The 25,960-nt window shown below is 39.2% G+C and overlaps 5 protein-coding genes across 5 annotated transcripts; all 5 read left to right on the top strand.

Annotated features, from left to right (window-relative positions):
- Nucleotides 1-3,189: 3,189 nt before the first annotated feature.
- LOC311048391 (nuclear factor 7, brain-like) lies at nucleotides 3,190-4,614 on the top strand (the record flags this gene model as incomplete). Its single annotated transcript, XM_084061649.1, has 1 exon — nucleotides 3,190-4,614. One exon carries the CDS (start codon nucleotides 3,190-3,192, stop codon nucleotides 4,612-4,614), a length of 1,425 nt encoding a protein of 474 aa, XP_083917775.1.
- Nucleotides 4,615-7,784: 3,170 nt separating this feature from the next.
- Nucleotides 7,785-9,209, top strand: LOC311048392 (nuclear factor 7, brain-like; the record flags this gene model as incomplete). The annotated part of the gene is made up of 1 exon (XM_084061650.1): nucleotides 7,785-9,209. The coding sequence occupies one exon, from the start codon at nucleotides 7,785-7,787 to the stop codon at nucleotides 9,207-9,209; it is 1,425 nt and encodes a 474-aa protein (XP_083917776.1).
- Nucleotides 9,210-12,379: 3,170 nt separating this feature from the next.
- On the top strand, nucleotides 12,380-13,804 carry LOC311048394 (nuclear factor 7, brain-like; the record flags this gene model as incomplete). Its single annotated transcript, XM_084061652.1, has 1 exon — nucleotides 12,380-13,804. One exon carries the CDS (start codon nucleotides 12,380-12,382, stop codon nucleotides 13,802-13,804), a length of 1,425 nt encoding a protein of 474 aa, XP_083917778.1.
- Nucleotides 13,805-18,785: 4,981 nt separating this feature from the next.
- LOC311048395 (nuclear factor 7, brain-like) lies at nucleotides 18,786-20,210 on the top strand (the record flags this gene model as incomplete). The annotated part of the gene is made up of 1 exon (XM_084061653.1): nucleotides 18,786-20,210. One exon carries the CDS (start codon nucleotides 18,786-18,788, stop codon nucleotides 20,208-20,210), a length of 1,425 nt encoding a protein of 474 aa, XP_083917779.1.
- Nucleotides 20,211-23,380: 3,170 nt separating this feature from the next.
- Nucleotides 23,381-24,805, top strand: LOC311048396 (nuclear factor 7, brain-like; the record flags this gene model as incomplete). The annotated part of the gene is made up of 1 exon (XM_084061654.1): nucleotides 23,381-24,805. One exon carries the CDS (start codon nucleotides 23,381-23,383, stop codon nucleotides 24,803-24,805), a length of 1,425 nt encoding a protein of 474 aa, XP_083917780.1.
- Nucleotides 24,806-25,960: the final 1,155 nt, after the last annotated feature.

Genomic DNA, 25,960 nt, shown 5'->3' on the forward strand with positions numbered 1-25,960 from the left:
CCACACAAATCAAAATGAATGGCTGCTAGGTTTTTAAACAAACCCCTGCGTAAATAGTATTTATTGCATCACATATTTAAATATGTGTAATTGGAAGTGATTGTCATGATTTTGGTGAGCAAACACAGAACTGGAACACCATACAATGTAACCTTATACATGGGTAAACTCTATTGATTTACTGAAATTGGCAACCTACCTGAAAATGCATTTTATATTTAACAGCTTGAATGACCTATGTTACTGAACACTGTAGCATGTATTACTCAGAATCAGAATAGAGCCTCAAGTTGTTTGACAATACACTTAATCCAAAATATGAACAGGGTACATTATACACATGCAAAGACAAGTGCTGGTGTATTATTTATGAAGATGATGTGCTGTAATTTACAAGTACTCTCTCATTCCAAGGACCCTCAGTTTGATTTACATTTACATCTCTGCAACCCTAATCTGAGAACCATTTTTATTAGGCATGATTCGGTATGTCCAGAATTCCTTTGATAACTATTTAATGTTGGTAAGGAGTTAAAAGTGAAATTCTGTTCAAATAGCAATTCTTGTACATTATCCAGTTATATTTAATTATGTGAATGGATGGTGAGGATTGTCCTAAAACCTCACAATGAGAACCACTGATATACCCTATTTGTATTTTCCTTTTTATTAATGTATAATGTATTTATACAGGTGATCTCATTGAGAATCTCATTCTCAAGACGTAACCAGTCCAGACGTAGCTTATAGACACACTGTTTACATGACATGTGGATGGACAAGTAGGCAACCAGTGTAATATGGCAAATTGTACTTGTTTGCGGGTGACTCGGCACTCCTTGTCTCAGATAAGGACAAAGTGCAGGTTGAAAAAAAAACGTTTAATTACCTACCTGGGTTGCATTTTAGAGAACACTACAGTGAAAAATGGTAACAGATCAAGAAAGTCAACCAAAGTACAAGATGTTTGGGCAGGGTCTCCTCGTTGGTCAGTAGGAATGCTCTGAGGACACTAGCTGGAGCACTCATCCAATGTCATTTTTGCTCTGCATGCACCTCATGGTACTCTAGCACCTAAAAGGCATTAAAAACACAACTTCAGACCTATCAACTAACTGATCAGGTTACTTCTAAACCCACACATAGGACTCACCTAACCCCTGCTCATTATATGCTAGAGTGGGATGGCTCAGGATAGAGGAAAGAGTACACCAGAGGGAGCTCCACGGATCTAATTACCCCCAGATTCGGCACAAACATGGGGATGAATTCGTCCTACTATTATGCCACCAAAATGTGGAATGTCCTACCAACAGCCATCAAAGAGTGTGGCTTCATACCCTCTTTAAAACCACCATGAAAGAGCACCTGTCTGAAATTTGCAACTGGACCTGGACAAGTCTTTTAGCTTGCCTAAATACTTGACCCCCACTGTTTTTCTGTAAATATACTTTTACTGCTCCTAGTATTTATGATATGTTGTATGGCTTGATGATTTGAATATATAAACATGAACATATATACCTGTGTACCTCAGGTGACAATATAGTATGCAGAAGTATAATAGCTGCACAACATGTTGCACTGGATATCGAAGGGAATGTAAATAAATGTGTTTGGTGCATCTCATGTGTCATCTCAACAAACATTGCATGTTTATGTTTTGTTTGTTTTTCAGAAAAAAAAATTTGTCTTGTATTTTGACTTGACTATGCAAAGTATGACACAATAATATCAATACAGTTAGGCTACTACTGTTAAAATGACTACAAGTGAGTAGCTATTGATTGTAAAATGGTTCAATTATGAATTTGGAATGTAAGAAAATGACTTGCAATTAATATGCTACTGTTTCAAAAGCATTCTGCACGTTTTCAAAAAGGTAATGTCTTTTATAATAAAAATGTATTAGATTCACATACCACTCGCTAACATTTTTATAATCTAACATGACAATTGTATTAAACTGCTAAGAACTTTATAAATAATGAATACTGACAACTCTGGGTTGGGTTTGCTTTCTTTAGCAAAGAAAAACAATCAACATGTTAATGAAGTGAATGAATGACATTGAAACTTGTGTCTATGTAAATGTTTCTCTGATGATGGCCCATCATCATCATCAAGGTGGCTTTTGTTGTGAGCCTTTCACATCGAAATGTTCCTGACTGCAGTTAATTGGAGGAGAGCTGAGAGGAGGTGGGAGGAGGTGTTTCTCCACTTCAAGACAAAAGGGAGGTGCTACTACTTATACTACATCAACACAACACACACTGTCATGCTCAGTCAGTGCTCACTGCTCAGAGTCAGACCACAGAACACAGAGACACACAGAGACAAGCAACTGTTATTATTTCAGTTCAACTTTCCGGCTGCACTCTTCTTCACAGGGACCTTCTGAGGAAACATTGGAGTAGGATCCTAAGTTACAGGTAAGAGGATATCATAAGATGACAATAAACCTCTTCTGAGTTTGTTGGCAATTTTCACATAAGTAATTGAACAAGCCCATTCAAATGTCAGTTATTGTAACTGTGTTATTGAAGTGGCATATATTTCACTCAGTATACCTACCCTGTAGTTTGTTCAGTGATCAAATACATTTAGTTTTTACTGAAGTTAAAGTTGCAATTGCACAAACATGCTCTGTTACAAGTAATTCAAATCATATATTCAATTGGAATAAAAAGCTGATTAGACTATAAATTATATGTTTCTGATGCCTACCAAGTTTTGACACAAGTCATATTGTACTAGTTACTTTTTCAATAGTTATGTTCTTCAGTGTGCCTGAACCTAAACAACACTTTATGTAAAATAACTGTCACAGACAGAATCTGAACATTTTAAGTCAAGGTTTGTCAAAGAGTAAAATCAACAGGAAGTTTTACATAATGTATGTCTTTGCAACAGGTCTGTGGAGGTGTGTCAAAGCTCCGCCCCCTGCCAGACTCATCTGAGACGATAAGATTGACCTTCAGATCAAACACAACTTCCAGTGAGGAGGACATACTTCCACAGCTACAGGAGGGAATACTGACCCAGACCACTGGAACCTGCTGCTGACAGCTGAATGGACTTTAACAACAACCACGATTCACAGTGAAAGTAAACTTCAAGGACCATTCTAGAGGAGGAAGTTTTACAGTACCACCACTGACTGATTTACTGTATTGACTCAGAGACTAAATGGCTTCCACGTTGTCTCTTCCAGAAGAGGATTTCTCCTGTCCTGTGTGTCGTGACATCTTTAAAGATCCTGTTATACTGTCATGTAGCCACAGCTTCTGTAATGCTTGTCTGCAGGAATGGTGGAGACAGAAGACAATAAAGCAATGTCCAGTTTGTAAGGAAATACATTCAACAGGTCATCCACCCCGTAACCTGGCTCTGAAGAACCTGTGTGAGGCCTTCATACAGGAGAGACGGAGAGCTTCAAAACGTAAGAGAACTTCATCAGCGTCTGAGGATCTCTGCAGTCTGCATGCAGAGAAACTCAAACTGTTCTGTCTGGAATGTCAACAGCCAGTGTGTCTTGTGTGTCGAGATTCTAAAAAACACACCAACCACAGTTTCAGACCCACCGATGAAGCTGCTCTGGATCACGAGGAGGAAGTCCAGAAATCACTGAAGACTTTACAGGAGAAACTGGAGGTCTTAAATGAAGTTAAAAAGAACACTAACCAAACAGCAAAACACATTAAGGTCCAGGCCCGGGACACAGAGAGGCAGATTAAGGAACAGTTTAAGACGTTTCATCAGTTTCTACAAGAGGAAGAGGAGGCCAGCATCACTGCACTGAGGGATGAAGAGCAACAGAAGAGTCAGATGATGAAAAAGAAGATTACGGTCCTGAACAGAGACATACTAACCCTTTCAAACAACATCAGAGCCATAGAGGAGGAGCTGAGAGCTGAACACGTCTCATTCCTGCAGAACTACAAGACCACAATGGAAAGAGTCCAGTTCACACTGCAGGACCAACAGCTGGTCTCTGGATCACTGATAGACGTGACCAAACACCTGAGCAACCTGACCTTCAGAGTCTGGAACAAGATGAAGGACATTGTCTCCTACAATCCTGTCATTCTGGACCCCAACACTGCCCATCCAGACTATACCCTGTCTGATGATCTGACCAGTGTGAGCGGTGGAGAGGAACGACAGCTTCCTGACAACCCAGAGAGGTTTGACTGCTATGGCCATGTCCTAGGTTCTGAGGGCTTTAACTCAGGGACTCACAGCTGGGATGTTGAGGTTGGAGACAATGCAAACTGGGAAGTGGGTGTGTTAGCAGAGTCTTACCAGAGGAAGGGAATGGTAGGGGGTCAACACTTCTTAATATGGTTAGATGAAGCTCAATACGCAGCACACTCCCCATCAGGGTCAAACACTGTTCTCTCATTGAAGCAGAATCCTCAGAGGATCAGAGTCCAGCTGGACTGGAATGAAGGAAAGCTGTCATTCTCTGATCCTGATACTAACACACACATACACACCTTCACACACACTTTCACTGATACAGTCTTTCCATACATTAGCACCGGTCATAATACTGTACCTCTGAAGATGTTACCTGGGAAGGTCAATGTAACTGTGGAACAATGCAGTTAGACATGATGATGATGTTGATCATTTAGAGTATTTAAGGGAGGATATTACTCAGTTACATAGAATCTGTATGATTGTGTCTTAATACTTTGTGCCGGGGACCCTGTTCCCTTGAGAAGAGGAGATGTTTTTATTTGTCATTTTTTCCCTTTTTTAAACATTTCTAGCATATAAATCAAAAACACATACTATTGCAATGCCCCATGTATAGCCCAAACGAAGAAAGAGTTACAAAATCAAAAGTCTCTCCCAGTAAAGAGAGTGGCGTACACATTGATTTATCCAAAACTATTATTAGTGTACATCTGGTCACATATATTATTAATTTCTGCTTCATTACTTCTCACATTGCTATGTTTTTATTATTTTTTATCATGTTGATAAACTGTATTGTTTTTGTGGAACATGTCCCACCAACGTTTTACTGCAGATACAAATAAACAAGTCTCAACATTCCTTTTAGTCTCTATCTTATTCTTTGTTTCACTGTAATTTCACCTGTAGATTAGATTTAGAACAAAGTCCTGTGTGCCGTTTTAAATGACGTGACTGACTAAATACCTGTCCACACAGATCACAATTAAAGGGTTTCACCCCTGTATAAATTATCCTGTGATTTATTAAGCTCTCTGAGAAGCTTTCCCCACATTGGTCACAAAGGACAGGTTTGTGTCCTATGTGAATTCTCTGGTGTCTATTTAAGTGAGATTGTGTTGTAAAGGTTTCTCTAGAGTATCTCTACAGAATTATCTGGTGTATTTTACATTTTGGGGAATATGTTTTCCACACTAGTTGTGTTTTGGCTTAGCCAAGCTCCCTCCTAGAACAGCGGGAAGTAAGGTCACAGGTCAGATGATGATACACCACTGGATTGCAAACAAAGACAAATAAATTGTACAATTAAGAACTTGTTGTGCATATTATGAAATAATTAAGTACATGATGCATGCATGCTTTGTTAGTGAGTTAGTTGGGTATAAATCTAGACACTCACATTGCATTTTGAGCGTGTAAATATCCCCCCAGTGGTGCATTCCAGTGCCATAAATGGTCATATTCAATAACATTGCAATGACTTCACTCATTTCACTGCACAAGTCACAAGTAAATACAATTAAGTTATTATCTTAAAGACAAAAACAGAAGGAGTAAACCATAATGTTAAAGTTCTTGCAGTGTGTTATTAAGAGTTGCTATCTTCATCTCAAAGGATTATATGTATCAGGCTACTATGAATCTAAGGGCACCAGTTGGTCTCCAATGTGTAATGTACACGTTCCCACCTAATTTTCCTTAAAATAATGGCTGACCTTTAAAATACAATTGAGTATAGTTTAACTCCTTGGAACACCTGGTTCTATGGTTCTGGAAGAATTTGGAGCAATTATGTGCAAATTAGGTTTCTATAGGGACTTGATTTGTCCTGCAGTGGTTTAAATATGTGAAATAGTCTCTCTCAAATTCTTCTTGTTATTCAGGCAGAACCATTAACATAGATTTACAAATCAAGCCCCTATAGAAACCTAATTTGCACACGATTGCTCCAAATTTTCCAGAACCATAGAACCAGGCAGAATCAGCTTTGGTGATGGAACAACTGTTCTTTATACTGTGTTTATAGTATGCGATGTGAAGTGCTAGACTTTTTTCTTGGTTTTATATTATTAATATTCAAAGTCAAGAGTTGTTTTTTGATTGCCTTGTTTTTCATGTGATTGACTGTAATTACCACACACAGTAGCATACTCCTTATAAACCATAGCACGTAATATGTAGTGACAGACTAAATACCTTTCCACACAAATCAAAATGAATGGCTGCTAGGTTTTTAAACAAACCCCTGCGTAAATAGTATTTATTGCATCACATATTTAAATATGTGTAATTGGAAGTGATTGTCATGATTTTGGTGAGCAAACACAGAACTGGAACACCATACAATGTAACCTTATACATGGGTAAACTCTATTGATTTACTGAAATTGGCAACCTACCTGAAAATGCATTTTATATTTAACAGCTTGAATGACCTATGTTACTGAACACTGTAGCATGTATTACTCAGAATCAGAATAGAGCCTCAAGTTGTTTGACAATACACTTAATCCAAAATATGAACAGGGTACATTATACACATGCAAAGACAAGTGCTGGTGTATTATTTATGAAGATGATGTGCTGTAATTTACAAGTACTCTCTCATTCCAAGGACCCTCAGTTTGATTTACATTTACATCTCTGCAACCCTAATCTGAGAACCATTTTTATTAGGCATGATTCGGTATGTCCAGAATTCCTTTGATAACTATTTAATGTTGGTAAGGAGTTAAAAGTGAAATTCTGTTCAAATAGCAATTCTTGTACATTATCCAGTTATATTTAATTATGTGAATGGATGGTGAGGATTGTCCTAAAACCTCACAATGAGAACCACTGATATACCCTATTTGTATTTTCCTTTTTATTAATGTATAATGTATTTATACAGGTGATCTCATTGAGAATCTCATTCTCAAGACGTAACCAGTCCAGACGTAGCTTATAGACACACTGTTTACATGACATGTGGATGGACAAGTAGGCAACCAGTGTAATATGGCAAATTGTACTTGTTTGCGGGTGACTCGGCACTCCTTGTCTCAGATAAGGACAAAGTGCAGGTTGAAAAAAAAACGTTTAATTACCTACCTGGGTTGCATTTTAGAGAACACTACAGTGAAAAATGGTAACAGATCAAGAAAGTCAACCAAAGTACAAGATGTTTGGGCAGGGTCTCCTCGTTGGTCAGTAGGAATGCTCTGAGGACACTAGCTGGAGCACTCATCCAATGTCATTTTTGCTCTGCATGCACCTCATGGTACTCTAGCACCTAAAAGGCATTAAAAACACAACTTCAGACCTATCAACTAACTGATCAGGTTACTTCTAAACCCACACATAGGACTCACCTAACCCCTGCTCATTATATGCTAGAGTGGGATGGCTCAGGATAGAGGAAAGAGTACACCAGAGGGAGCTCCACGGATCTAATTACCCCCAGATTCGGCACAAACATGGGGATGAATTCGTCCTACTATTATGCCACCAAAATGTGGAATGTCCTACCAACAGCCATCAAAGAGTGTGGCTTCCTACCACCACTGACTGATTTACTGTATTGACTCAGAGACTAAATGGCTTCCACGTTGTCTCTTCCAGAAGAGGATTTCTCCTGTCCTGTGTGTCGTGACATCTTTAAAGATCCTGTTATACTGTCATGTAGCCACAGCTTCTGTAATGCTTGTCTGCAGGAATGGTGGAGACAGAAGACAATAAAGCAATGTCCAGTTTGTAAGGAAATACATTCAACAGGTCATCCACCCCGTAACCTGGCTCTGAAGAACCTGTGTGAGGCCTTCATACAGGAGAGACGGAGAGCTTCAAAACGTAAGAGAACTTCATCAGCGTCTGAGGATCTCTGCAGTCTGCATGCAGAGAAACTCAAACTGTTCTGTCTGGAATGTCAACAGCCAGTGTGTCTTGTGTGTCGAGATTCTAAAAAACACACCAACCACAGTTTCAGACCCACCGATGAAGCTGCTCTGGATCACGAGGAGGAAGTCCAGAAATCACTGAAGACTTTACAGGAGAAACTGGAGGTCTTAAATGAAGTTAAAAAGAACACTAACCAAACAGCAAAACACATTAAGGTCCAGGCCCGGGACACAGAGAGGCAGATTAAGGAACAGTTTAAGACGTTTCATCAGTTTCTACAAGAGGAAGAGGAGGCCAGCATCACTGCACTGAGGGATGAAGAGCAACAGAAGAGTCAGATGATGAAAAAGAAGATTACGGTCCTGAACAGAGACATACTAACCCTTTCAAACAACATCAGAGCCATAGAGGAGGAGCTGAGAGCTGAACACGTCTCATTCCTGCAGAACTACAAGACCACAATGGAAAGAGTCCAGTTCACACTGCAGGACCAACAGCTGGTCTCTGGATCACTGATAGACGTGACCAAACACCTGAGCAACCTGACCTTCAGAGTCTGGAACAAGATGAAGGACATTGTCTCCTACAATCCTGTCATTCTGGACCCCAACACTGCCCATCCAGACTATACCCTGTCTGATGATCTGACCAGTGTGAGCGGTGGAGAGGAACGACAGCTTCCTGACAACCCAGAGAGGTTTGACTGCTATGGCCATGTCCTAGGTTCTGAGGGCTTTAACTCAGGGACTCACAGCTGGGATGTTGAGGTTGGAGACAATGCAAACTGGGAAGTGGGTGTGTTAGCAGAGTCTTACCAGAGGAAGGGAATGGTAGGGGGTCAACACTTCTTAATATGGTTAGATGAAGCTCAATACGCAGCACACTCCCCATCAGGGTCAAACACTGTTCTCTCATTGAAGCAGAATCCTCAGAGGATCAGAGTCCAGCTGGACTGGAATGAAGGAAAGCTGTCATTCTCTGATCCTGATACTAACACACACATACACACCTTCACACACACTTTCACTGATACAGTCTTTCCATACATTAGCACCGGTCATAATACTGTACCTCTGAAGATGTTACCTGGGAAGGTCAATGTAACTGTGGAACAATGCAGTTAGACATGATGATGATGTTGATCATTTAGAGTATTTAAGGGAGGATATTACTCAGTTACATAGAATCTGTATGATTGTGTCTTAATACTTTGTGCCGGGGACCCTGTTCCCTTGAGAAGAGGAGATGTTTTTATTTGTCATTTTTTCCCTTTTTTAAACATTTCTAGCATATAAATCAAAAACACATACTATTGCAATGCCCCATGTATAGCCCAAACGAAGAAAGAGTTACAAAATCAAAAGTCTCTCCCAGTAAAGAGAGTGGCGTACACATTGATTTATCCAAAACTATTATTAGTGTACATCTGGTCACATATATTATTAATTTCTGCTTCATTACTTCTCACATTGCTATGTTTTTATTATTTTTTATCATGTTGATAAACTGTATTGTTTTTGTGGAACATGTCCCACCAACGTTTTACTGCAGATACAAATAAACAAGTCTCAACATTCCTTTTAGTCTCTATCTTATTCTTTGTTTCACTGTAATTTCACCTGTAGATTAGATTTAGAACAAAGTCCTGTGTGCCGTTTTAAATGACGTGACTGACTAAATACCTGTCCACACAGATCACAATTAAAGGGTTTCACCCCTGTATAAATTATCCTGTGATTTATTAAGCTCTCTGAGAAGCTTTCCCCACATTGGTCACAAAGGACAGGTTTGTGTCCTATGTGAATTCTCTGGTGTCTATTTAAGTGAGATTGTGTTGTAAAGGTTTCTCTAGAGTATCTCTACAGAATTATCTGGTGTATTTTACATTTTGGGGAATATGTTTTCCACACTAGTTGTGTTTTGGCTTAGCCAAGCTCCCTCCTAGAACAGCGGGAAGTAAGGTCACAGGTCAGATGATGATACACCACTGGATTGCAAACAAAGACAAATAAATTGTACAATTAAGAACTTGTTGTGCATATTATGAAATAATTAAGTACATGATGCATGCATGCTTTGTTAGTGAGTTAGTTGGGTATAAATCTAGACACTCACATTGCATTTTGAGCGTGTAAATATCCCCCCAGTGGTGCATTCCAGTGCCATAAATGGTCATATTCAATAACATTGCAATGACTTCACTCATTTCACTGCACAAGTCACAAGTAAATACAATTAAGTTATTATCTTAAAGACAAAAACAGAAGGAGTAAACCATAATGTTAAAGTTCTTGCAGTGTGTTATTAAGAGTTGCTATCTTCATCTCAAAGGATTATATGTATCAGGCTACTATGAATCTAAGGGCACCAGTTGGTCTCCAATGTGTAATGTACACGTTCCCACCTAATTTTCCTTAAAATAATGGCTGACCTTTAAAATACAATTGAGTATAGTTTAACTCCTTGGAACACCTGGTTCTATGGTTCTGGAAGAATTTGGAGCAATTATGTGCAAATTAGGTTTCTATAGGGACTTGATTTGTCCTGCAGTGGTTTAAATATGTGAAATAGTCTCTCTCAAATTCTTCTTGTTATTCAGGCAGAACCATTAACATAGATTTACAAATCAAGCCCCTATAGAAACCTAATTTGCACACGATTGCTCCAAATTTTCCAGAACCATAGAACCAGGCAGAATCAGCTTTGGTGATGGAACAACTGTTCTTTATACTGTGTTTATAGTATGCGATGTGAAGTGCTAGACTTTTTTCTTGGTTTTATATTATTAATATTCAAAGTCAAGAGTTGTTTTTTGATTGCCTTGTTTTTCATGTGATTGACTGTAATTACCACACACAGTAGCATACTCCTTATAAACCATAGCACGTAATATGTAGTGACAGACTAAATACCTTTCCACACAAATCAAAATGAATGGCTGCTAGGTTTTTAAACAAACCCCTGCGTAAATAGTATTTATTGCATCACATATTTAAATATGTGTAATTGGAAGTGATTGTCATGATTTTGGTGAGCAAACACAGAACTGGAACACCATACAATGTAACCTTATACATGGGTAAACTCTATTGATTTACTGAAATTGGCAACCTACCTGAAAATGCATTTTATATTTAACAGCTTGAATGACCTATGTTACTGAACACTGTAGCATGTATTACTCAGAATCAGAATAGAGCCTCAAGTTGTTTGACAATACACTTAATCCAAAATATGAACAGGGTACATTATACACATGCAAAGACAAGTGCTGGTGTATTATTTATGAAGATGATGTGCTGTAATTTACAAGTACTCTCTCATTCCAAGGACCCTCAGTTTGATTTACATTTACATCTCTGCAACCCTAATCTGAGAACCATTTTTATTAGGCATGATTCGGTATGTCCAGAATTCCTTTGATAACTATTTAATGTTGGTAAGGAGTTAAAAGTGAAATTCTGTTCAAATAGCAATTCTTGTACATTATCCAGTTATATTTAATTATGTGAATGGATGGTGAGGATTGTCCTAAAACCTCACAATGAGAACCACTGATATACCCTATTTGTATTTTCCTTTTTATTAATGTATAATGTATTTATACAGGTGATCTCATTGAGAATCTCATTCTCAAGACGTAACCAGTCCAGACGTAGCTTATAGACACACTGTTTACATGACATGTGGATGGACAAGTAGGCAACCAGTGTAATATGGCAAATTGTACTTGTTTGCGGGTGACTCGGCACTCCTTGTCTCAGATAAGGACAAAGTGCAGGTTGAAAAAAAAACGTTTAATTACCTACCTGGGTTGCATTTTAGAGAACACTACAGTGAAAAATGGTAACAGATCAAGAAAGTCAACCAAAGTACAAGATGTTTGGGCAGGGTCTCCTCGTTGGTCAGTAGGAATGCTCTGAGGACACTAGCTGGAGCACTCATCCAATGTCATTTTTGCTCTGCATGCACCTCATGGTACTCTAGCACCTAAAAGGCATTAAAAACACAACTTCAGACCTATCAACTAACTGATCAGGTTACTTCTAAACCCACACATAGGACTCACCTAACCCCTGCTCATTATATGCTAGAGTGGGATGGCTCAGGATAGAGGAAAGAGTACACCAGAGGGAGCTCCACGGATCTAATTACCCCCAGATTCGGCACAAACATGGGGATGAATTCGTCCTACTATTATGCCACCAAAATGTGGAATGTCCTACCAACAGCCATCAAAGAGTGTGGCTTCCTACCACCACTGACTGATTTACTGTATTGACTCAGAGACTAAATGGCTTCCACGTTGTCTCTTCCAGAAGAGGATTTCTCCTGTCCTGTGTGTCGTGACATCTTTAAAGATCCTGTTATACTGTCATGTAGCCACAGCTTCTGTAATGCTTGTCTGCAGGAATGGTGGAGACAGAAGACAATAAAGCAATGTCCAGTTTGTAAGGAAATACATTCAACAGGTCATCCACCCCGTAACCTGGCTCTGAAGAACCTGTGTGAGGCCTTCATACAGGAGAGACGGAGAGCTTCAAAACGTAAGAGAACTTCATCAGCGTCTGAGGATCTCTGCAGTCTGCATGCAGAGAAACTCAAACTGTTCTGTCTGGAATGTCAACAGCCAGTGTGTCTTGTGTGTCGAGATTCTAAAAAACACACCAACCACAGTTTCAGACCCACCGATGAAGCTGCTCTGGATCACGAGGAGGAAGTCCAGAAATCACTGAAGACTTTACAGGAGAAACTGGAGGTCTTAAATGAAGTTAAAAAGAACACTAACCAAACAGCAAAACACATTAAGGTCCAGGCCCGGGACACAGAGAGGCAGATTAAGGAACAGTTTAAGACGTTTCATCAGTTTCTACAAGAGGAAGAGGAGGCCAGCATCACTGCACTGAGGGATGAAGAGCAACAGAAGAGTCAGATGATGAAAAAGAAGATTACGGTCCTGAACAGAGACATACTAACCCTTTCAAACAACATCAGAGCCATAGAGGAGGAGCTGAGAGCTGAACACGTCTCATTCCTGCAGAACTACAAGACCACAATGGAAAGAGTCCAGTTCACACTGCAGGACCAACAGCTGGTCTCTGGATCACTGATAGACGTGACCAAACACCTGAGCAACCTGACCTTCAGAGTCTGGAACAAGATGAAGGACATTGTCTCCTACAATCCTGTCATTCTGGACCCCAACACTGCCCATCCAGACTATACCCTGTCTGATGATCTGACCAGTGTGAGCGGTGGAGAGGAACGACAGCTTCCTGACAACCCAGAGAGGTTTGACTGCTATGGCCATGTCCTAGGTTCTGAGGGCTTTAACTCAGGGACTCACAGCTGGGATGTTGAGGTTGGAGACAATGCAAACTGGGAAGTGGGTGTGTTAGCAGAGTCTTACCAGAGGAAGGGAATGGTAGGGGGTCAACACTTCTTAATATGGTTAGATGAAGCTCAATACGCAGCACACTCCCCATCAGGGTCAAACACTGTTCTCTCATTGAAGCAGAATCCTCAGAGGATCAGAGTCCAGCTGGACTGGAATGAAGGAAAGCTGTCATTCTCTGATCCTGATACTAACACACACATACACACCTTCACACACACTTTCACTGATACAGTCTTTCCATACATTAGCACCGGTCATAATACTGTACCTCTGAAGATGTTACCTGGGAAGGTCAATGTAACTGTGGAACAATGCAGTTAGACATGATGATGATGTTGATCATTTAGAGTATTTAAGGGAGGATATTACTCAGTTACATAGAATCTGTATGATTGTGTCTTAATACTTTGTGCCGGGGACCCTGTTCCCTTGAGAAGAGGAGATGTTTTTATTTGTCATTTTTTCCCTTTTTTAAACATTTCTAGCATATAAATCAAAAACACATACTATTGCAATGCCCCATGTATAGCCCAAACGAAGAAAGAGTTACAAAATCAAAAGTCTCTCCCAGTAAAGAGAGTGGCGTACACATTGATTTATCCAAAACTATTATTAGTGTACATCTGGTCACATATATTATTAATTTCTGCTTCATTACTTCTCACATTGCTATGTTTTTATTATTTTTTATCATGTTGATAAACTGTATTGTTTTTGTGGAACATGTCCCACCAACGTTTTACTGCAGATACAAATAAACAAGTCTCAACATTCCTTTTAGTCTCTATCTTATTCTTTGTTTCACTGTAATTTCACCTGTAGATTAGATTTAGAACAAAGTCCTGTGTGCCGTTTTAAATGACGTGACTGACTAAATACCTGTCCACACAGATCACAATTAAAGGGTTTCACCCCTGTATAAATTATCCTGTGATTTATTAAGCTCTCTGAGAAGCTTTCCCCACATTGGTCACAAAGGACAGGTTTGTGTCCTATGTGAATTCTCTGGTGTCTATTTAAGTGAGATTGTGTTGTAAAGGTTTCTCTAGAGTATCTCTACAGAATTATCTGGTGTATTTTACATTTTGGGGAATATGTTTTCCACACTAGTTGTGTTTTGGCTTAGCCAAGCTCCCTCCTAGAACAGCGGGAAGTAAGGTCACAGGTCAGATGATGATACACCACTGGATTGCAAACAAAGACAAATAAATTGTACAATTAAGAACTTGTTGTGCATATTATGAAATAATTAAGTACATGATGCATGCATGCTTTGTTAGTGAGTTAGTTGGGAATAAATCTAGACACTCACATTGCATTTTGAGCGTGTAAATATCCCCCCAGTGGTGCATTCCAGTGCCATAAATGGTCATATTCAATAACATTGCAATGACTTCACTCATTTCACTGCACAAGTCACAAGTAAATACAATTAAGTTATTATCTTAAAGACAAAAACAGAAGGAGTAAACCATAATGTTAAAGTTCTTGCAGTGTGTTATTAAGAGTTGCTATCTTCATCTCAAAGGATTATATGTATCAGGCTACTATGAATCTAAGGGCACCAGTTGGTCTCCAATGTGTAATGTACACATTCCCACCTAATTTTCCTTAAAATAATGGCTGACCTTTAAAATACAATTGAGTATAGTTTAACTCCTTGGAACACCTGGTTCTATGGTTCTGGAAGAATTTGGAGCAATTATGTGCAAATTAGGTTTCTATAGGGACTTGATTTGTCCTGCAGTGGTTTAAATATGTGAAATAGTCTCTCTCAAATTCTTCTTGTTATTCAGGCAGAACCATTAACATAGATTTACAAATCAAGCCCCTATAGAAACCTAATTTGCACATGATTGCTCCAAATTTTCCAGAACCATAGAACCAGGCAGAATCAGCTTTGGTGATGGAACAACTGTTCTTTATACTGTGTTTATAGTATGCGATGTGAAGTGCTAGACTTTTTTCTTGGTTTTATATTATTAATATTCAAAGTCAAGAGTTGTTTTTTGATTGCCTTGTTTTTCATGTGATTGACTGTAATTACCACACACAGTAGCATACTCCTTATAAACCATAGCACGTAATATGTAGTGACAGACTAAATACCTTTCCACACAAATCAAAATGAATGGCTGCTAGGTTTTTAAACAAACCCCTGCGTAAATAGTATTTATTGCATCACATATTTAAATATGTGTAATTGGAAGTGATTGTCATGATTTTGGTGAGCAAACACAGAACTGGAACACCATACAATGTAACCTTATACATGGGTAAACTCTATTGATTTACTGAAATTGGCAACCTACCTGAAAATGCATTTTATATTTAACAGCTTGAATGACCTATGTTACTGAACACTGTAGCATGTATTACTCAGAATCAGAATAGAGCCTCAAGTTGTTTGACAATACACTTAATCCAAAATATGAACAGGGTACATTATACACATGCAAAGACAAGTGCTGGTGTATTATTTATGAAGATGATGTGCTGTAATTTACAAGTACTCTCTCATTCCAAGGACCCTCAGTTTGATTTACATTTACATCTCTGCAACCCTAATCTGAGAACCATTTTTATTAGGCATGATTCGGTATGTCCAGAATTCCTTTGATAACTATTTAATGTTGGTAAGGAGTTAAAAGTGAAATTCTGTTCAAATAGCAATTCTTGTACATTATCCAGTTATATTTAATTATGTGAATGGATGGTGAGGATTGTCCTAAAACCTCACAATGAGAACCACTGATATACCCTATTTGTATTTTCCTTTTTATTAATGTATAATGTATTTATACAGGTGATCTCATTGAGAATCTCATTCTCAAGACGTAACCAGTCCAGACGTAGCTTATAGACACACTGTTTACATGACATGTGGATGGACAAGTAGGCAACCAGTGTAATATGGCAAATTGTACTTGTTTGCGGGTGACTCGGCACTCCTTGTCTCAGATAAGGACAAAGTGCAGGTTGAAAAAAAAACGTTTAATTACCTACCTGGGTTGCATTTTAGAGAACACTACAGTGAAAAATGGTAACAGATCAAGAAAGTCAACCAAAGTACAAGATGTTTGGGCAGGGTCTCCTCGTTGGTCAGTAGGAATGCTCTGAGGACACTAGCTGGAGCACTCATCCAATGTCATTTTTGCTCTGCATGCACCTCATGGTACTCTAGCACCTAAAAGGCATTAAAAACACAACTTCAGACCTATCAACTAACTGATCAGGTTACTTCTAAACCCACACATAGGACTCACCTAACCCCTGCTCATTATATGCTAGAGTGGGATGGCTCAGGATAGAGGAAAGAGTACACCAGAGGGAGCTCCACGGATCTAATTACCCCCAGATTCGGCACAAACATGGGGATGAATTCGTCCTACTATTATGCCACCAAAATGTGGAATGTCCTACCAACAGCCATCAAAGAGTGTGGCTTCATACCCTCTTTAAAACCACCATGAAAGAGCACCTGTCTGAAATTTGCAACTGGACCTGGACAAGTCTTTTAGCTTGCCTAAATACTTGACCCCCACTGTTTTTCTGTAAATATACTTTTACTGCTCCTAGTATTTATGATATGTTGTATGGCTTGATGATTTGAATATATAAACATGAACATATATACCTGTGTACCTCAGGTGACAATATAGTATGCAGAAGTATAATAGCTGCACAACATGTTGCACTGGATATCGAAGGGAATGTAAATAAATGTGTTTGGTGCATCTCATGTGTCATCTCAACAAACATTGCATGTTTATGTTTTGTTTGTTTTTCAGAAAAAAAAATTTGTCTTGTATTTTGACTTGACTATGCAAAGTATGACACAATAATATCAATACAGTTAGGCTACTACTGTTAAAATGACTACAAGTGAGTAGCTATTGATTGTAAAATGGTTCAATTATGAATTTGGAATGTAAGAAAATGACTTGCAATTAATATGCTACTGTTTCAAAAGCATTCTGCACGTTTTCAAAAAGGTAATGTCTTTTATAATAAAAATGTATTAGATTCACATACCACTCGCTAACATTTTTATAATCTAACATGACAATTGTATTAAACTGCTAAGAACTTTATAAATAATGAATACTGACAACTCTGGGTTGGGTTTGCTTTCTTTAGCAAAGAAAAACAATCAACATGTTAATGAAGTGAATGAATGACATTGAAACTTGTGTCTATGTAAATGTTTCTCTGATGATGGCCCATCATCATCATCAAGGTGGCTTTTGTTGTGAGCCTTTCACATCGAAATGTTCCTGACTGCAGTTAATTGGAGGAGAGCTGAGAGGAGGTGGGAGGAGGTGTTTCTCCACTTCAAGACAAAAGGGAGGTGCTACTACTTATACTACATCAACACAACACACACTGTCATGCTCAGTCAGTGCTCACTGCTCAGAGTCAGACCACAGAACACAGAGACACACAGAGACAAGCAACTGTTATTATTTCAGTTCAACTTTCCGGCTGCACTCTTCTTCACAGGGACCTTCTGAGGAAACATTGGAGTAGGATCCTAAGTTACAGGTAAGAGGATATCATAAGATGACAATAAACCTCTTCTGAGTTTGTTGGCAATTTTCACATAAGTAATTGAACAAGCCCATTCAAATGTCAGTTATTGTAACTGTGTTATTGAAGTGGCATATATTTCACTCAGTATACCTACCCTGTAGTTTGTTCAGTGATCAAATACATTTAGTTTTTACTGAAGTTAAAGTTGCAATTGCACAAACATGCTCTGTTACAAGTAATTCAAATCATATATTCAATTGGAATAAAAAGCTGATTAGACTATAAATTATATGTTTCTGATGCCTACCAAGTTTTGACACAAGTCATATTGTACTAGTTACTTTTTCAATAGTTATGTTCTTCAGTGTGCCTGAACCTAAACAACACTTTATGTAAAATAACTGTCACAGACAGAATCTGAACATTTTAAGTCAAGGTTTGTCAAAGAGTAAAATCAACAGGAAGTTTTACATAATGTATGTCTTTGCAACAGGTCTGTGGAGGTGTGTCAAAGCTCCGCCCCCTGCCAGACTCATCTGAGACGATAAGATTGACCTTCAGATCAAACACAACTTCCAGTGAGGAGGACATACTTCCACAGCTACAGGAGGGAATACTGACCCAGACCACTGGAACCTGCTGCTGACAGCTGAATGGACTTTAACAACAACCACGATTCACAGTGAAAGTAAACTTCAAGGACCATTCTAGAGGAGGAAGTTTTACAGTACCACCACTGACTGATTTACTGTATTGACTCAGAGACTAAATGGCTTCCACGTTGTCTCTTCCAGAAGAGGATTTCTCCTGTCCTGTGTGTCGTGACATCTTTAAAGATCCTGTTATACTGTCATGTAGCCACAGCTTCTGTAATGCTTGTCTGCAGGAATGGTGGAGACAGAAGACAATAAAGCAATGTCCAGTTTGTAAGGAAATACATTCAACAGGTCATCCACCCCGTAACCTGGCTCTGAAGAACCTGTGTGAGGCCTTCATACAGGAGAGACGGAGAGCTTCAAAACGTAAGAGAACTTCATCAGCGTCTGAGGATCTCTGCAGTCTGCATGCAGAGAAACTCAAACTGTTCTGTCTGGAATGTCAACAGCCAGTGTGTCTTGTGTGTCGAGATTCTAAAAAACACACCAACCACAGTTTCAGACCCACCGATGAAGCTGCTCTGGATCACGAGGAGGAAGTCCAGAAATCACTGAAGACTTTACAGGAGAAACTGGAGGTCTTAAATGAAGTTAAAAAGAACACTAACCAAACAGCAAAACACATTAAGGTCCAGGCCCGGGACACAGAGAGGCAGATTAAGGAACAGTTTAAGACGTTTCATCAGTTTCTACAAGAGGAAGAGGAGGCCAGCATCACTGCACTGAGGGATGAAGAGCAACAGAAGAGTCAGATGATGAAAAAGAAGATTACGGTCCTGAACAGAGACATACTAACCCTTTCAAACAACATCAGAGCCATAGAGGAGGAGCTGAGAGCTGAACACGTCTCATTCCTGCAGAACTACAAGACCACAATGGAAAGAGTCCAGTTCACACTGCAGGACCAACAGCTGGTCTCTGGATCACTGATAGACGTGACCAAACACCTGAGCAACCTGACCTTCAGAGTCTGGAACAAGATGAAGGACATTGTCTCCTACAATCCTGTCATTCTGGACCCCAACACTGCCCATCCAGACTATACCCTGTCTGATGATCTGACCAGTGTGAGCGGTGGAGAGGAACGACAGCTTCCTGACAACCCAGAGAGGTTTGACTGCTATGGCCATGTCCTAGGTTCTGAGGGCTTTAACTCAGGGACTCACAGCTGGGATGTTGAGGTTGGAGACAATGCAAACTGGGAAGTGGGTGTGTTAGCAGAGTCTTACCAGAGGAAGGGAATGGTAGGGGGTCAACACTTCTTAATATGGTTAGATGAAGCTCAATACGCAGCACACTCCCCATCAGGGTCAAACACTGTTCTCTCATTGAAGCAGAATCCTCAGAGGATCAGAGTCCAGCTGGACTGGAATGAAGGAAAGCTGTCATTCTCTGATCCTGATACTAACACACACATACACACCTTCACACACACTTTCACTGATACAGTCTTTCCATACATTAGCACCGGTCATAATACTGTACCTCTGAAGATGTTACCTGGGAAGGTCAATGTAACTGTGGAACAATGCAGTTAGACATGATGATGATGTTGATCATTTAGAGTATTTAAGGGAGGATATTACTCAGTTACATAGAATCTGTATGATTGTGTCTTAATACTTTGTGCCGGGGACCCTGTTCCCTTGAGAAGAGGAGATGTTTTTATTTGTCATTTTTTCCCTTTTTTAAACATTTCTAGCATATAAATCAAAAACACATACTATTGCAATGCCCCATGTATAGCCCAAACGAAGAAAGAGTTACAAAATCAAAAGTCTCTCCCAGTAAAGAGAGTGGCGTACACATTGATTTATCCAAAACTATTATTAGTGTACATCTGGTCACATATATTATTAATTTCTGCTTCATTACTTCTCACATTGCTATGTTTTTATTATTTTTTATCATGTTGATAAACTGTATTGTTTTTGTGGAACATGTCCCACCAACGTTTTACTGCAGATACAAATAAACAAGTCTCAACATTCCTTTTAGTCTCTATCTTATTCTTTGTTTCACTGTAATTTCACCTGTAGATTAGATTTAGAACAAAGTCCTGTGTGCCGTTTTAAATGACGTGACTGACTAAATACCTGTCCACACAGATCACAATTAAAGGGTTTCACCCCTGTATAAATTATCCTGTGATTTATTAAGCTCTCTGAGAAGCTTTCCCCACATTGGTCACAAAGGACAGGTTTGTGTCCTATGTGAATTCTCTGGTGTCTATTTAAGTGAGATTGTGTTGTAAAGGTTTCTCTAGAGTATCTCTACAGAATTATCTGGTGTATTTTACATTTTGGGGAATATGTTTTCCACACTAGTTGTGTTTTGGCTTAGCCAAGCTCCCTCCTAGAACAGCGGGAAGTAAGGTCACAGGTCAGATGATGATACACCACTGGATTGCAAACAAAGACAAATAAATTGTACAATTAAGAACTTGTTGTGCATATTATGAAATAATTAAGTACATGATGCATGCATGCTTTGTTAGTGAGTTAGTTGGGAATAAATCTAGACACTCACATTGCATTTTGAGCGTGTAAATATCCCCCCAGTGGTGCATTCCAGTGCCATAAATGGTCATATTCAATAACATTGCAATGACTTCACTCATTTCACTGCACAAGTCACAAGTAAATACAATTAAGTTATTATCTTAAAGACAAAAACAGAAGGAGTAAACCATAATGTTAAAGTTCTTGCAGTGTGTTATTAAGAGTTGCTATCTTCATCTCAAAGGATTATATGTATCAGGCTACTATGAATCTAAGGGCACCAGTTGGTCTCCAATGTGTAATGTACACATTCCCACCTAATTTTCCTTAAAATAATGGCTGACCTTTAAAATACAATTGAGTATAGTTTAACTCCTTGGAACACCTGGTTCTATGGTTCTGGAAGAATTTGGAGCAATTATGTGCAAATTAGGTTTCTATAGGGACTTGATTTGTCCTGCAGTGGTTTAAATATGTGAAATAGTCTCTCTCAAATTCTTCTTGTTATTCAGGCAGAACCATTAACATAGATTTACAAATCAAGCCCCTATAGAAACCTAATTTGCACATGATTGCTCCAAATTTTCCAGAACCATAGAACCAGGCAGAATCAGCTTTGGTGATGGAACAACTGTTCTTTATACTGTGTTTATAGTATGCGATGTGAAGTGCTAGACTTTTTTCTTGGTTTTATATTATTAATATTCAAAGTCAAGAGTTGTTTTTTGATTGCCTTGTTTTTCATGTGATTGACTGTAATTACCACACACAGTAGCATACTCCTTATAAACCATAGCACGTAATATGTAGTGACAGACTAAATACCTTTCCACACAAATCAAAATGAATGGCTGCTAGGTTTTTAAACAAACCCCTGCGTAAATAGTATTTATTGCATCACATATTTAAATATGTGTAATTGGAAGTGATTGTCATGATTTTGGTGAGCAAACACAGAACTGGAACACCATACAATGTAACCTTATACATGGGTAAACTCTATTGATTTACTGAAATTGGCAACCTACCTGAAAATGCATTTTATATTTAACAGCTTGAATGACCTATGTTACTGAACACTGTAGCATGTATTACTCAGAATCAGAATAGAGCCTCAAGTTGTTTGACAATACACTTAATCCAAAATATGAACAGGGTACATTATACACATGCAAAGACAAGTGCTGGTGTATTATTTATGAAGATGATGTGCTGTAATTTACAAGTACTCTCTCATTCCAAGGACCCTCAGTTTGATTTACATTTACATCTCTGCAACCCTAATCTGAGAACCATTTTTATTAGGCATGATTCGGTATGTCCAGAATTCCTTTGATAACTATTTAATGTTGGTAAGGAGTTAAAAGTGAAATTCTGTTCAAATAGCAATTCTTGTACATTATCCAGTTATATTTAATTATGTGAATGGATGGTGAGGATTGTCCTAAAACCTCACAATGAGAACCACTGATATACCCTATTTGTATTTTCCTTTTTATTAATGTATAATGTATTTATACAGGTGATCTCATTGAGAATCTCATTCTCAAGACGTAACCAGTCCAGACGTAGCTTATAGACACACTGTTTACATGACATGTGGATGGACAAGTAGGCAACCAGTGTAATATGGCAAATTGTACTTGTTTGCGGGTGACTCGGCACTCCTTGTCTCAGATAAGGACAAAGTGCAGGTTGAAAAAAAAACGTTTAATTACCTACCTGGGTTGCATTTTAGAGAACACTACAGTGAAAAATGGTAACAGATCAAGAAAGTCAACCAAAGTACAAGATGTTTGGGCAGGGTCTCCTCGTTGGTCAGTAGGAATGCTCTGAGGACACTAGCTGGAGCACTCATCCAATGTCATTTTTGCTCTGCATGCACCTCATGGTACTCTAGCACCTAAAAGGCATTAAAAACACAACTTCAGACCTATCAACTAACTGATCAGGTTACTTCTAAACCCACACATAGGACTCACCTAACCCCTGCTCATTATATGCTAGAGTGGGATGGCTCAGGATAGAGGAAAGAGTACACCAGAGGGAGCTCCACGGATCTAATTACCCCCAGATTCGGCACAAACATGGGGATGAATTCGTCCTACTATTATGCCACCAAAATGTGGAATGTCCTACCAACAGCCATCAAAGAGTGTGGCTTCCTACCACCACTGACTGATTTACTGTATTGACTCAGAGACTAAATGGCTTCCACGTTGTCTCTTCCAGAAGAGGATTTCTCCTGTCCTGTGTGTCGTGACATCTTTAAAGATCCTGTTATACTGTCATGTAGCCACAGCTTCTGTAATGCTTGTCTGCAGGAATGGTGGAGACAGAAGACAATAAAGCAATGTCCAGTTTGTAAGGAAATACATTCAACAGGTCATCCACCCCGTAACCTGGCTCTGAAGAACCTGTGTGAGGCCTTCATACAGGAGAGACGGAGAGCTTCAAAACGTAAGAGAACTTCATCAGCGTCTGAGGATCTCTGCAGTCTGCATGCAGAGAAACTCAAACTGTTCTGTCTGGAATGTCAACAGCCAGTGTGTCTTGTGTGTCGAGATTCTAAAAAACACACCAACCACAGTTTCAGACCCACCGATGAAGCTGCTCTGGATCACGAGGAGGAAGTCCAGAAATCACTGAAGACTTTACAGGAGAAACTGGAGGTCTTAAATGAAGTTAAAAAGAACACTAACCAAACAGCAAAACACATTAAGGTCCAGGCCCGGGACACAGAGAGGCAGATTAAGGAACAGTTTAAGACGTTTCATCAGTTTCTACAAGAGGAAGAGGAGGCCAGCATCACTGCACTGAGGGATGAAGAGCAACAGAAGAGTCAGATGATGAAAAAGAAGATTACGGTCCTGAACAGAGACATACTAACCCTTTCAAACAACATCAGAGCCATAGAGGAGGAGCTGAGAGCTGAACACGTCTCATTCCTGCAGAACTACAAGACCACAATGGAAAGAGTCCAGTTCACACTGCAGGACCAACAGCTGGTCTCTGGATCACTGATAGACGTGACCAAACACCTGAGCAACCTGACCTTCAGAGTCTGGAACAAGATGAAGGACATTGTCTCCTACAATCCTGTCATTCTGGACCCCAACACTGCCCATCCAGACTATACCCTGTCTGATGATCTGACCAGTGTGAGCGGTGGAGAGGAACGACAGCTTCCTGACAACCCAGAGAGGTTTGACTGCTATGGCCATGTCCTAGGTTCTGAGGGCTTTAACTCAGGGACTCACAGCTGGGATGTTGAGGTTGGAGACAATGCAAACTGGGAAGTGGGTGTGTTAGCAGAGTCTTACCAGAGGAAGGGAATGGTAGGGGGTCAACACTTCTTAATATGGTTAGATGAAGCTCAATACGCAGCACACTCCCCATCAGGGTCAAACACTGTTCTCTCATTGAAGCAGAATCCTCAGAGGATCAGAGTCCAGCTGGACTGGAATGAAGGAAAGCTGTCATTCTCTGATCCTGATACTAACACACACATACACACCTTCACACACACTTTCACTGATACAGTCTTTCCATACATTAGCACCGGTCATAATACTGTACCTCTGAAGATGTTACCTGGGAAGGTCAATGTAACTGTGGAACAATGCAGTTAGACATGATGATGATGTTGATCATTTAGAGTATTTAAGGGAGGATATTACTCAGTTACATAGAATCTGTATGATTGTGTCTTAATACTTTGTGCCGGGGACCCTGTTCCCTTGAGAAGAGGAGATGTTTTTATTTGTCATTTTTTCCCTTTTTTAAACATTTCTAGCATATAAATCAAAAACACATACTATTGCAATGCCCCATGTATAGCCCAAACGAAGAAAGAGTTACAAAATCAAAAGTCTCTCCCAGTAAAGAGAGTGGCGTACACATTGATTTATCCAAAACTATTATTAGTGTACATCTGGTCACATATATTATTAATTTCTGCTTCATTACTTCTCACATTGCTATGTTTTTATTATTTTTTATCATGTTGATAAACTGTATTGTTTTTGTGGAACATGTCCCACCAACGTTTTACTGCAGATACAAATAAACAAGTCTCAACATTCCTTTTAGTCTCTATCTTATTCTTTGTTTCACTGTAATTTCACCTGTAGATTAGATTTAGAACAAAGTCCTGTGTGCCGTTTTAAATGACGTGACTGACTAAATACCTGTCCACACAGATCACAATTAAAGGGTTTCACCCCTGTATAAATTATCCTGTGATTTATTAAGCTCTCTGAGAAGCTTTCCCCACATTGGTCACAAAGGACAGGTTTGTGTCCTATGTGAATTCTCTGGTGTCTATTTAAGTGAGATTGTGTTGTAAAGGTTTCTCTAGAGTATCTCTACAGAATTATCTGGTGTATTTTACATTTTGGGGAATATGTTTTCCACACTAGTTGTGTTTTGGCTTAGCCAAGCTCCCTCCTAGAACAGCGGGAAGTAAGGTCACAGGTCAGATGATGATACACCACTGGATTGCAAACAAAGACAAATAAATTGTACAATTAAGAACTTGTTGTGCATATTATGAAATAATTAAGTACATGATGCATGCATGCTTTGTTAGTGAGTTAGTTGGGTATAAATCTAGACACTCACATTGCATTTTGAGCGTGTAAATATCCCCCCAGTGGTGCATTCCAGTGCCATAAATGGTCATATTCAATAACATTGCAATGACTTCACTCATTTCACTGCACAAGTCACAAGTAAATACAATTAAGTTATTATCTTAAAGACAAAAACAGAAGGAGTAAACCATA

Source organism: Gymnoscopelus microlampas (assembly GCF_963454915.1).
Source record: "Gymnoscopelus microlampas genome assembly, chromosome: 7".
NCBI lineage: Eukaryota > Metazoa > Chordata > Actinopteri > Myctophiformes > Myctophidae > Gymnoscopelus > Gymnoscopelus microlampas.